General features: G+C 46.6%; 1 protein-coding gene across 3 annotated transcripts in view; it reads left to right on the top strand.

The window, feature by feature from the left end:
- Positions 1-2,860: 2,860 nt before the first annotated feature.
- DHX37 (DEAH-box helicase 37) overlaps positions 2,861-11,504 on the top strand; it is a 31,105-nt gene continuing 22,461 nt past the window's right edge. For 2 of the 3 annotated variants that reach the window (XM_006050000.4, XM_044930290.2), the window contains exons 1-4: positions 2,863-3,087; positions 6,114-6,283; positions 9,199-9,311; positions 10,595-10,937. In XM_006050000.4, the coding sequence (XP_006050062.3) occupies positions 2,982-3,087; positions 6,114-6,283; positions 9,199-9,311; positions 10,595-10,937 (732 nt within the window). In that variant the 5' untranslated portion in view covers positions 2,863-2,981. Of the gene's footprint in view, positions 3,088-6,113; positions 6,284-9,198; positions 9,312-10,594; positions 10,938-11,504 lie in introns of all 3 variants that reach the window. The other variant, XR_006545582.2, reaches the window with a different exon arrangement.

Here is an 11,504-nt window from a genome sequence, read left to right as displayed (position 1 = left end):
CATCAACAGACTGAAACACAAAGGTGACATGTTGGTGGAAAACTTGAAAATGGAGGGGCCTGGACCCACCAGTCTTGGTGGTAGAAGTACCAAAGCCACCTGTGTGATGGATTCTTCCCAAAACACTTTGGACCCTAACTTGATGTGACCTCCACATCTAACTCACAGTTTACAGGAAACATGGGGGATGGAAGCAGAAAAATTAGAAACAGCAGAAGCTAAAGTCAGAATGTGGAACGTTCAACAGGATAAACAACCTTAGTTTCTTCAATAAGTAAATGATATAAAAATAAAACTTAACTTTTGTCAACCCAGAGTGAAAAGTTATCTTTTTAAATATTTACTTTATTCATTTATTTGGCTGCACCAGGACTTCATTGTGGCAGGCAGGATCTTTCAACTGCAGCATGCGAACTCTGACTTGCAGCATGTGAGATCTAGTTCTCTGACCAGGAATCAAACCCAGGTCCCTTTGCATTGGAAGTATGAAGTCTTAGCCACTAGACCACCAGGGAAGTCCCTGTATCTTGTTTTGAACTTACATTTTTCTAGATTTCTGGTGAGGTTTTCATATATTCACTGGTGTATATTTCATCATCATAAAAAATATATTTTATTTAAAGTAAACTTTTTAAAATGAAGTACAGTATACAAGACACCCTAGTGGTTCAGGTGGTAAAGAATCTGCCTGCAATTCAGAACTAGGGTTCAATCCCTGGGTTGGGAAGATCCCCTGGAGAAGGGAATGGCTACCCACTTCAGCACTCTTGCCTGGAGAATCCCATGGACAGAGGAGTCCAGTGGGCTACAGTCCATGGGGTCGCGAAGAGTCAGACACAACTGAGCGGCACACAAGCAGAAAAATACTCAGTCATAGGTGCTTCTCTATGAATTTAAACAACACACAAGGTGACCAGCACCCAGGTCAAGAAAAGGAACATTATCAGTTTTGCCAAAAGGCTTCCTTTGCCCTCTCCTGTTCACTACACCCCCTCCAAAATTTAGGGGATTCATTTTGCCTGTTTTTGAACTTCTGTGAATTGGATCATAAAATATGATCTTTTGTGGTTGGCTTCTTTTGTTCAACATTATATTTATGAGATCCATGCTGTTGTGTATTTTCCTTTTTCTTTTTACTTTATAGAATGTTCTTTATATCTTCTGGAGGTAATCCTTTGGTATATAATATTTTAGAAGAAAATATAAGAGAATGTACTATTACCTACCTAATAATAACATTTTATTTACCTAAATAAGCACGTTTAAAGAAGAAACTTAGACTGCTATTATCCTAAGCAATAAAATCCATGAAAATACAAGTTTGATTTGCTCATTATAACTTTTCCCCCAAATCCTTTTTAATTAATTAAAAGAATGTTCATATGTATGCTATCAAAATCCTTTCATGCTCCACCTGTGTGTTTGTGGGATTTGTTTTTGCTTTTCTGAAGAAGAGGGGAGCTTGTCCAGATTAATCACAGTTATCATTCATTCTTACCTTCGACAACTCTTACTTACCTACTTGGCAGCCAGCTGCTGTTCTGGGTTATTCAAATGCTTTTCCTGGAGCAATGACTTTAACTCTTGAAAATAACTTTATCCTCTCTAAAATTCTAAAATAACTTCTAGTGCCTTCACTTTTTTTTGATGATATAATTTATTTAGCCTTAACCATTTATGCTTTTAATAGAAAAAAATGGAGACACAATCAGTTCAGTTCACTCAGTCATGTCTGACTCTTCATGACCCCATGGACTGCATCATGCCAGGCCTCTCTCTCCATCACCAATTCCCAAAGCTTGCTCAAACTCACGTCCACTGAGTCGGTGATTCCATCCAACCATCTCATCCTCTGGCGTCCCCTTCTCCTCCTGTCTTCAATCTTTCTCAGCATCAGGGTCTTTTTCAATGTGTCAATTCTTCGCATCAGGTGGCCAAATTATTGGAGCTTGAGCTTCAGTATCAGTCCTTCCAATGAATATTCAGGACTGATTTCCTTTAGGATTGACTGGTTTGATCTCCTTGCAGTCCAAGGGATTCTCAAGAGTCTTCTCCTTTCGGCACTCAGTTTTCTTTATGGTCCAACTCTCACATCCATACATGACTACTGGAAAAACCATAGCTTTGACTATATGGACCTCTGTCGGCAAAGTAATGTCTCTGCTTTTTAATATGCTGCCTAGGCTGGTCATAACTTTTCTTCTAAGAAGCAAGCATCTTTTAATTTTGTGACTGCAGTCATCATCTGCAGTGATTTTGGAGCCCAAGAAAATAAAGTCTGTCATTGTTTCCACTGTTTCCCCATCTATTTGCCATGAAGTGATGGGATTGGATGCCACGATCTTAGTTTTTTGAATGTTGAGTTAGTGAAGACACAGCATAGCTGTTCTATTCACAAAATAATTACAGAATTCAGAAAATACAATATTTCCGAGTGCAATGCAGAAAATGTGATGTGGTCATGAAAATGCAAAGTTGTCTAATTGATGCCTTCTTTTACTTTTTCTGTCTTTGTAATGAAAATATTTAATGCCTTTTTTTACACAAATAATGTTGCTTGTAAGAATAGCAGAAAGTACAGATAAGCCAAAAAAAGAGAGAAGAAGACTGTATTAGGAGTAGGTTATATTTTTAAAGCCGACAAAACACTCTCATTCCCAAATTAATATTAGTAGATAATTCAGATTTAGAGGCTCAAACCACATTCCTGCGAACGGCCCTGGGCTTAAACAGAAGACTCTTGGGCACCTCAGGCCCCGCCCCTCCCTAACTTGGCCCCGCCTCGCTCCGCCCCCAGCGGCCTAGGTTTTTAAGGTGACCCCGCCTCTAGCCCCGCCCGCAGGAGATGTGTTAGTACCAGCTCTCGCGAGAGCGTAGCCCGGAAGTTTTCCGTCCTGAACCTTGGTGGGGGCCCACGTGAGTTGGGTTTAGAAGTGCTCGGGTCTTGCTACCCTACCTTCAGGAGCAGGAGTTCGGGCGCCATGGGGAAGCTGCGCCGGAGGTACAACATCAAGGGGCGCCAGCAGGCGGCCCCCGGCACCTCTAAAGGCCCTCCCGAGCCGCCCCCCGTGCGGCTGGAACTGGAGGGTAAGAAGGCCCTGGACAGGGGCTGGGTTTCGGGTGAGAGACCAACCAGGGCCTTGGGGCCAGAGCTGGCCAGTGGGGCTGAAGGACGCCCGGACTATGTCCTGTGTCTGCGACTCCGGAAGGCTCCCGGAGTGAGGCCTCCCACCTCAGATGATCCAAAGAAAGGGGGAATGGTGACAGTTTTCGTTTTAACTGAGTTTGGAACAATACCTGGAGTTTCTTTCCAGTGTGGTCGTAGTATAGCAACGTGGGGAATTTGGACAAGAAAATAAGGTAATTCCATTCATTTTGATGGCATCAATTATAACCTCCCTACCAACGACTTCTAAGTTTGTATTTTTCAGCCCAGATCTGTCTGTTTAGCTCTAGGCTGCATGACATTTTTGCTAAGACTCCTCCGTTTTGTTAGGGAAGACTGGTGTGCCAGTCTAGGAGAGTAACAGAAGATGAGATTAAGGCGGAAAAAAATCCCTGTCGTGCACAGTTTATATGCTTTTGGGAAGAGACAAGTAAAGAAAAACATAGAATATATAGAACATTTTGCATACATTCATACTAAACAGATAAAGTACAAGAGGTGTTTGGTGAGTTGCAGAGTTTTGTGCGGTAGAGGGGGAAGACCCCATTGAGAAAGCATTGGATCCTTAAGACCTGAGGGCCATCAGAATGGCTGAGTGGAGATGAAATATTAAGTGGGGGCAGGATGGGTAGGACCTGGTGGGTCATGGTGAGGACAGTGGGCCTGCAGGGGTTAGAGCAGAGGAGGAACAAGGCATGGGCTTAGGTTTTAACAGCATAACTCTGTTGCTGTGTTGAGGAAGAGCAGTAGAGGGCAAAGAATCAGGGCGATTGGATAGGAGGCTGCCGAGTACAGTCAGTACGGCAGAAGTTGATGCTTGGTCTGGGGCGGCAGCAGCCGAGGGTGTGAGAGGTGGTTGAATTCAAGATGTATTTGGAAGATGGAGCTAATAGGATTTGCTGGCTGACTGTGCACAAGAACAAAGGAGATGTCAAGAATGAATCCCAGGTGTGGGGTCCAGTGGCTGGCAGCTGGAGAAGGCGGGGAGGGGCCAGCTTGGGAAGAGGCCAAGAGCTTGGTTTTGGATATGTGTGTTTTGGGGGCCCTGTTATATATCCAAGTAGAGGGATAGTCAGGCAGCTGTTGACTCAGATGCTTAGAAGAGGCAAGTCCAGGGGAGATAGCAGTTTGGAATCATCACTGTGTATAGATATTTATTTAAGTCTGAAGACTGGACCAGCTCTCACTGAGCAGTGAGTTTAGCCCAGTGAGGTGGGAGGAGACCCTTGGGAGTGTGGTTGTCCAGGGACCATGAAGAAGACCCACCATTTGTGTCATGTTGCTGTGGGGTCAGGGAGGGAGAGAAGGACCCCTGGATGTAACACCAGGGAGGCCATCAGTGGCCTTGATGGGTCCAGTTTCGCAGGAGAGTTGAGGATGAAATTATTGAGTGAGTTCAGTTGTCTTGCTGGCCCTTGAAATTGAACACACTCCAAAGTTAAACTCATCCGGCTGCTTGTATAGGATTCCTGAATCTCAAGCTGATTTAGGCATTAGGGAAGAGTGAGCCTAGATTCTGGAGGTGGAGGGAGGGAGAACCGGGCCCAATGGGGAAGCCTACTTCACTTCACCCACTAACTAGCCTCCTCTTCCACACTCTCCTCTTGGACCCTGAAGGAAGTGAAGTTACGGGAAAGATTGTCAAGGTGGGAATCTGGAATCTGAATTCCCTCCTCAGAAGTTGCAGGGATTGGCTGGGAGTTGAAGTAACTCACCTGACATCTCCGTGCCTTAATTTTCTCAGCTGTCACATGGGTCCAGCAGTTACATACTTGTTCATGGGGGTGGTAGTTTGGGAGAATATATTTGTAACTGAGAATGCTTTGAAAAGTGAAGACAGGCTGTGTCTGTACTGACCTGTCCTGTGATGGGCACTGTTCATTGTAACAGCAGCGGCAGCTCAGGAGGTGAGATAGGCTGACAGCGAAGTGAACGCAGAGGAGCCTGAGGTCTTTTAGACCCAAAGATTTGGGAAAAGTTTCTCACCCTAGAACAAGACATCTCCATTTATCCTTGAGACTTTTAGGGGCCAGAGGGACCTTATAAGATTATAAAGCAGCTTGCCTTCTGCAGAGAGCCTTCTCTGATCACTGATCCAATGTTGTTACCCTCTTTCTTATTTTTATTTTTAGCATGTCCCCCCTTTTTCCTTCCTATGGCACAATGGTTCTCAAATATTTTCCTCTAAGGACATTTTTTAATGTTCTTAAACATTGAAGACCCCAAAGTGCTTTTGTTAGTGTGAGTTCTGTCTATCGAAATTTATCATAGTAGAAATTAAAACAGAGATTTAGGGGTTTGGGTTTTTTTTTTTTTTTTTTTGATTGAGTTTTGGCTTCAGTGGATCTTTACTGTAGCACACGGGCTTCTCTTGTTGTGGCACGTGGGCTCAGCAGCTGCAGCACACGAGCTTAGTTGTGACGTGGGATTTTAGTTCCTCAACCAGGAATGGATTTGCACCCCTTGCGGTGAAAGCATGGTGTCTTAACCACTGGGCCACCAGAGAATTCCCAAAAACGCCGACATTTAAAAATAGATATAACACAAGCTCAGTACTTAGTTCACTGTACACCCGGAAGAGAGTATCTTTTAGAGTTATTGTAAAAGTGGTTTTGATCTCACAGGCTCTCTGAAAGCAGGACCCTACTGGGAGGAACGCACTGGTGTAGTTTATTCCCTCCTTGCTCTACCTCCTGTCTTCCCAAAACACAAGGGTGGAGGTACCTGACTCATGGCGGAGGCTGGCCTGTGGCAGGTGCTGGATGGACAGTGTAGTGAAGGTGCGGCGGGCCTACATCCCCGTTCTTGTGCAGGTGCTTGGATGGCTCTCACAGAGGGCAGAAGGGCCCCCCCGGAGGAAAACAGCATTAAGATAGCCTCTTGAGACCCTAGGCATCCTCGCTATCTAGCCTCCAGGGCTGTGGGTCAGGCGAGCATATCTTTTCAGATAAGGACACGTTGAAAGGAGTCGATGCAAGCAACGCTCTTGTCCTTCCCGGGAAGAAGAAGAAAAAGACCAAAGCCCCTCCCCTGTCCAAGAAGGAGAAGAAGCCGCTGACCAAGAAAGAACGGAAGATGCTGCAGAGAATCTTAGACCAGAAGGAGAAGAAGAGCCAGGTATGCATGCTATGTCTGTACTCAGCCCTGCAGACTGGCAAGGGATGGGGAGGGAAGGGGTCTGTGTCCCCTGACATGATCTTTTCAATAGGACCGTCAGATAGAACTTTCTGGAATGAAGGACAAGTTCTTTGTCTGCAGCATCCAATATGGTGGTCACCAGCCATGTGTGGCTGTTGAGTACTTGAGATGTGGCCAGTCAGACTGAGGGATTGATTTTTTTTTTTTTTAATGTATTTATTTGGCTGCACCCAGTCTTAGTTGCAGAATGCAGGATCTTTAGTTGCAGCATGTGGGATCTAATTCCCTGACCAGGGATCGAACCCAGGCCCCCTGCATTGGGAGCATGTCCAGGCACTGGACCACCAGGGAAGTTGCAGGGAAATTGAATTTTTAATGTGATTTGGTTTTAATTAATGTAAATGCAAATAGCCACATATAACTAATGCCCCTTGTGGGACACGCAGAATCAGAACCTTCCAGCCCTCGAAGGAGGACATGCTTCTGGGGTGTCTGTCAGTCTGGAATGGGTTCAGGTTTGTAGATACCATGTTTGTTGAACCAGGAGTCAGTCGATCAATGTGCTCACTGTTTATTCTCCTCCCTGCATTCATTTTGTTTATTTTTTAAACTTTATCCTAGAGAGTTTTGACCTTTTTTACTTAATATTTTTTTAAGGAGAATATTTTATATTGAGAAATTCTAGCATATATAAAAGTAGAGACATTAGGGTCACGAGCTCCCGTGTACCTACCAGTCACCAACTTCAACAGTTGTCGAGCCCATGGTCAACCTCAATCATCTCCACGGCCAGTCAGTTTCCTACCTCGTAGATCAGAGCCCAGGCAGCCTCAGTCTGTACTGTTTCTTTGGCTATCCTGACAAATGACCACCAGCTGGGTGTCTTAAACAATGGAAATGGGTTCTCTTGCTGATCTGGAAGCCAGAAGTCTGAAATCAAAGGGTGGGCAGGGCTATGCGCCTCCTGAAGGTTCCAGGGGAGGGCAGTACCTGGCTTCTTCCAAACCCTGGTGGCTCCAGGTTTCCTTGGCTTGTGGCCACATCACTGCATTCTCTGCCCGCATCTTCACATGGGCTGCTCCCCTGTGTGTCTCTCCTCTGTGTATCTCTGATAAGGACACTTGTCTTTGAATTTAGGACTCACCTGGTTAATCCAGTATCTCATCTTGAGATCCTTAATTACCCTTAACTTGAATAAGATCCCATCCTGGGACACAGGCTTCCCAGGTGGCGCTAGTGGTAAAGAACACGCCTGCCAGTGCAGGAAACATAAGAGACTTGCGTGTGATCTCTGAGTTCAGAAGATCCTCTGGAGCAGTGCATGGCAACCCACTCCAGTATTCTTGCCTGGAGAATCTCCATGGACAGAAGAGCCTAGCAGGCTTCAGTCCATGGGATCGCAAAGAGTAGGACATGAATGAAGCAACTTAGCATGCACTGGGACATGGATGTATCTTTTTGAAGGGCCACCATTCAACCCATTATGTAGCATTGTATCCCTGAATATTTCGTTTGCATCTCTAAAATAAAGACCATTTCCAATAACTGCAGTGCCTTTAACACATCCAGATTTTTTCAAAACACCATCAAATATCCAGTAAATAGTCAAACTTTGCACCATTTCATTGCGCTCCCCACCCCATCTCTTGTCTTTCCCCCATATCATTTGTTGCAGAGATTGGTTTGTTTGTCTCAAAAACTTTCCCATGGTCTGGATTAAGTTTTTTTATCTGTGTAATTTAAAAAGTATTCTTCCACTGTCCAGTTTCCTATAAATTGGTATTTGGGTCTGGGGCAGTGACTCAACAGAGACAGTTTTGCCCCCACTGAGACCATTTGGCCAAGTCTGGAGACTTTTGGAGTTGTAACGATTTGGAGGATGCTACTAGCATTCTGCAGGGTAGAGGCCTGGGATGCTATTAAATAGCCTGCAGTGCCCAGAACATCAAAAAATTATCTGACTCTAAATGCTAGTGTGTTGAGACCAAGAAACTTCAGGAGACTGCTTCCTGACAGTCTTTTTAAATTGGAATATAATTGCTTTATAATGCTGTGTTAGTTTCTGCTGTATACCATCGTGAATCAGTTATAAGTATACATATATCCCCTCCCTCTTGAACCTCTCTCCCATCCCTCCTTAGTCTTTCTGACAGGGTGACCACACAGGGTGCTGTGACCACCAGAGGACACACACAGGCCTGCCATTAGCAGCTCTGCCATCAGCCCCTGGAGCTCTTCATCCAGGGGAGGACTCACTGTCCTGTGAGTGTGTGCTGTTTTTAACCCTGCGAGCATCTTTGCTTGCTGTTTTGTACATTGTTTTTTCTTTTCTCAATTAAGAAATTTGTGCATGTGTGTATATATGTGTGTGTACATATATACACATATATGAGCACATATTAAAGTATCTGTATAATTTCAAGAATAGTGAAACAAATACTCGTGACTCGTTCACCCAGAGGAAGGAAGCCAACTGGGCCCACCTTTCACTGCTTTATTCCAGATAGCGTGGGGACTACTTCCCATCACACAAAGAGCTATTCCTCTCTTGTACTAACTGCCGGGGAGTCTTGCATTATACAGATGGGCCCTACTTTATTTATTCCATCTCCCTTTGATGGGCATCTGGCTAGTCGATAATCTCTTATGACACACCATGGGGCAAAGAGAACCTTGTTTATCCAACCACAGATTCTGTAAGGGGACGAGAAGCCACCCCAAGCTCACATGTCTGTCAACGTTAAGAACACTGTGATGCCAGGCAATTGAAGTTCAGCCTTTGGTTTAAAAAAGACTGTGGGTGTTAGAGATGCTGTAAATTTATTTAGAGTCTCAACTTCCCTTCTAAAGAGGCTCATGATGCCAAATGTATAACACACTCGTTTCTTCCCCAGCGAGCTGAGATGCTACAGAAATTGAGTGAAGTCCAGGTTTCAGAAGCTGAGATGAGACTCTTCTACACCACGTCCAAGCTGGGCACTGGAGAACGCATGTACCACACCAAAGAGTAAGACACCAGGTTCCTCTCAGAAGCCCGTTCCTCCCTCCAGGACTCCTAGGGCGGGGGAATGTCTTGGGAGTCATGGGGTCTTCTGGAGTTATGAGAAAATACGTTTGTAATGACCCATGTGCTAAAATACGTCCAATGGGTAGAGACCTCACATGCTGCTTAATATGCTGCAATCTTTTGCCCACGTGTGGGTCTTCTAGAGCTTCAGTAACCAGGCACCACAAACCAGGTAGCTTAACACAAGAGAAATTTGTTCTCGTGGCTCTGACGGCCAGAAGTCCGAAGTCAAAGTGTCGTTGGGGTTGTTTCCTGCCAGAGGCCAGAGAATCTGTTCCGTTCTGTGCCCCAGCTTCTGGTGGTGCCAGCAGTCCTGGGTGCTCTGCAGCCCACATCACCCCAATCTGTGTGCCACTGTAGTGTCCTCCATGTCTCTCAGTCTTCCATGGCCTTCTTCTGTCTGGGTCTGGGTCTCTGTTTTCTCTTCTTATAAGGACACCAGGCACTGGATTTAGGGCCCACCCTAACTCAGTTTGACCTCATCTTCATGACATCTGCAAACACCCCATTCATAAGATCACATTTTGAGTATCTGGGTGGCCACGAATTTGGGGAAGACAGACACTTCCACAGTCAATATTTAAGAATTAGGAGATTTCATGTTAAAATCCTGGGTTCCCCTTCCTGCCCCAGTCTTGACCCGTTGAAGGATGTGGCCACACCAGCTGGCATTCCCACAGGGCAGCTGGCCTTAGGTGGGGCCCATGTGTTCCCTCAGCTCAGGCCCCTGCTCCCTGCTCTCTCACACTTGGCCCACCGTGTTTATTTCCAGTACCGTCCCATAAGACTTGTGGCGCATTTAATGACTGCTTGTTGAATGCAAACTGCGTCTCAGGCTCTCCTCTGGGCCCTAGAAATAGAGCAGTGCACAAAAATTAAGTCTCTTCCCATGAGGAGCTTACGTTCTGATAGTGGGGAGACGGGCAGTAGTTAGATAGAGACATGTAAATCTAGTGCTGTAATTGCTCCGCAGAAAAGAGCAGAAGAGGATGGAGGCAGTGGGAGAGGTGATTGAGGCTGCAGTCAGGGGAAGTCTTCCTGAGAGGTGACCTTTGAGTCAAGTGAGGGAGAAGTTACCTGCAGGGACCATGGACAGCGGGTGCAAAGGCCCTGAGGCAGGAAGGGATGTGGCCCCTGAGTCCCGCTGAGGAGCCTTCAGCAACCCAGAGCTGCCTCAGGTTGGCTGGCCCATCCTAGAGCCTGATTTCTGGCCTTCCCTGCAGGAAACTGGATGATGTGGCAGCCCAGGGTCCAGAGAAGATCAGCAGCCTCAGTGGGGCCCACCGGAAGCGCCGCCGCCAGGAGGCCGAAGAGGAGTCTGAATCCTCAGTGGACTCTGAACCCGAGGAGGCCCCAACAGACAATCGGTCAGAGGCCAGCGCAGGGTCGGCCCCAGCGCACGTGCCACCAGCTCCATCTGGGGCCAGGGGCCAGAGCCCAGTGCCCAGCGGCCCAGCTGAGACTCCTGCCCCTCCAGCAGCTACTCCCGCGGCAGCCTCTGCCCTGGCCAGGCCCCCATCGAAGCCCGCAGTCTTCATCCCCGTGAACCGCTCCCCCGAAATGCAGGTTGGTCGCTCCCGTGTTTGATGGAGCGCTTAGGGGATCAGGTCAGTACAGTGAGGGGCTGTGGGTACAGCGAGAAGGCATCTCAGGATCTGAGCAGGTTGCGTTGCCTTCTGCGTCTAGGTTTCATCGTCTGGAAAAGGGGGATAGCTGTACCCGCCTTGTCAGGGTGATGAATGAGTGCCTGGCATGTGGTGGGTGTCAGCTGCCTTTCTCATCTTCTGGTCTCTGTCACCTGCAGCCTCTGACCACGGGTCCTGGCCCAAGTATCCACTCCTCGGGACAAGAGCTTAGGCTATGGAGTCAGTTGGCCTGGAACGGAGTGCTGATCGCTCCACCGCCCAGCTCGTTCCTGGGCCCCGTTTTCTTGATCTGTGGAATGGGGGTACCTGTCTACTCACAAGGGTTCCACCTCTCTGCACTTGGTTTCCTTGTCTGGTAAAGTGACTGTCTTACTGGGTTGTCACGACAACAAGATTAAGGGACAGGAAGCTCAAGGCCCATGGAAGAATAGAATAGAAAATATTAGTACATTGTTCCAATTAAGAATAAGTCATTTAATGAGACTGC

Source organism: Bubalus bubalis, chromosome 17 (assembly GCF_019923935.1).
Source record: "Bubalus bubalis isolate 160015118507 breed Murrah chromosome 17, NDDB_SH_1, whole genome shotgun sequence".
NCBI lineage: Eukaryota > Metazoa > Chordata > Mammalia > Artiodactyla > Bovidae > Bubalus > Bubalus bubalis.
Note: the sequence above shows the minus strand (reverse complement) of the source record. Positions and strands in the feature narration are given on the sequence as shown.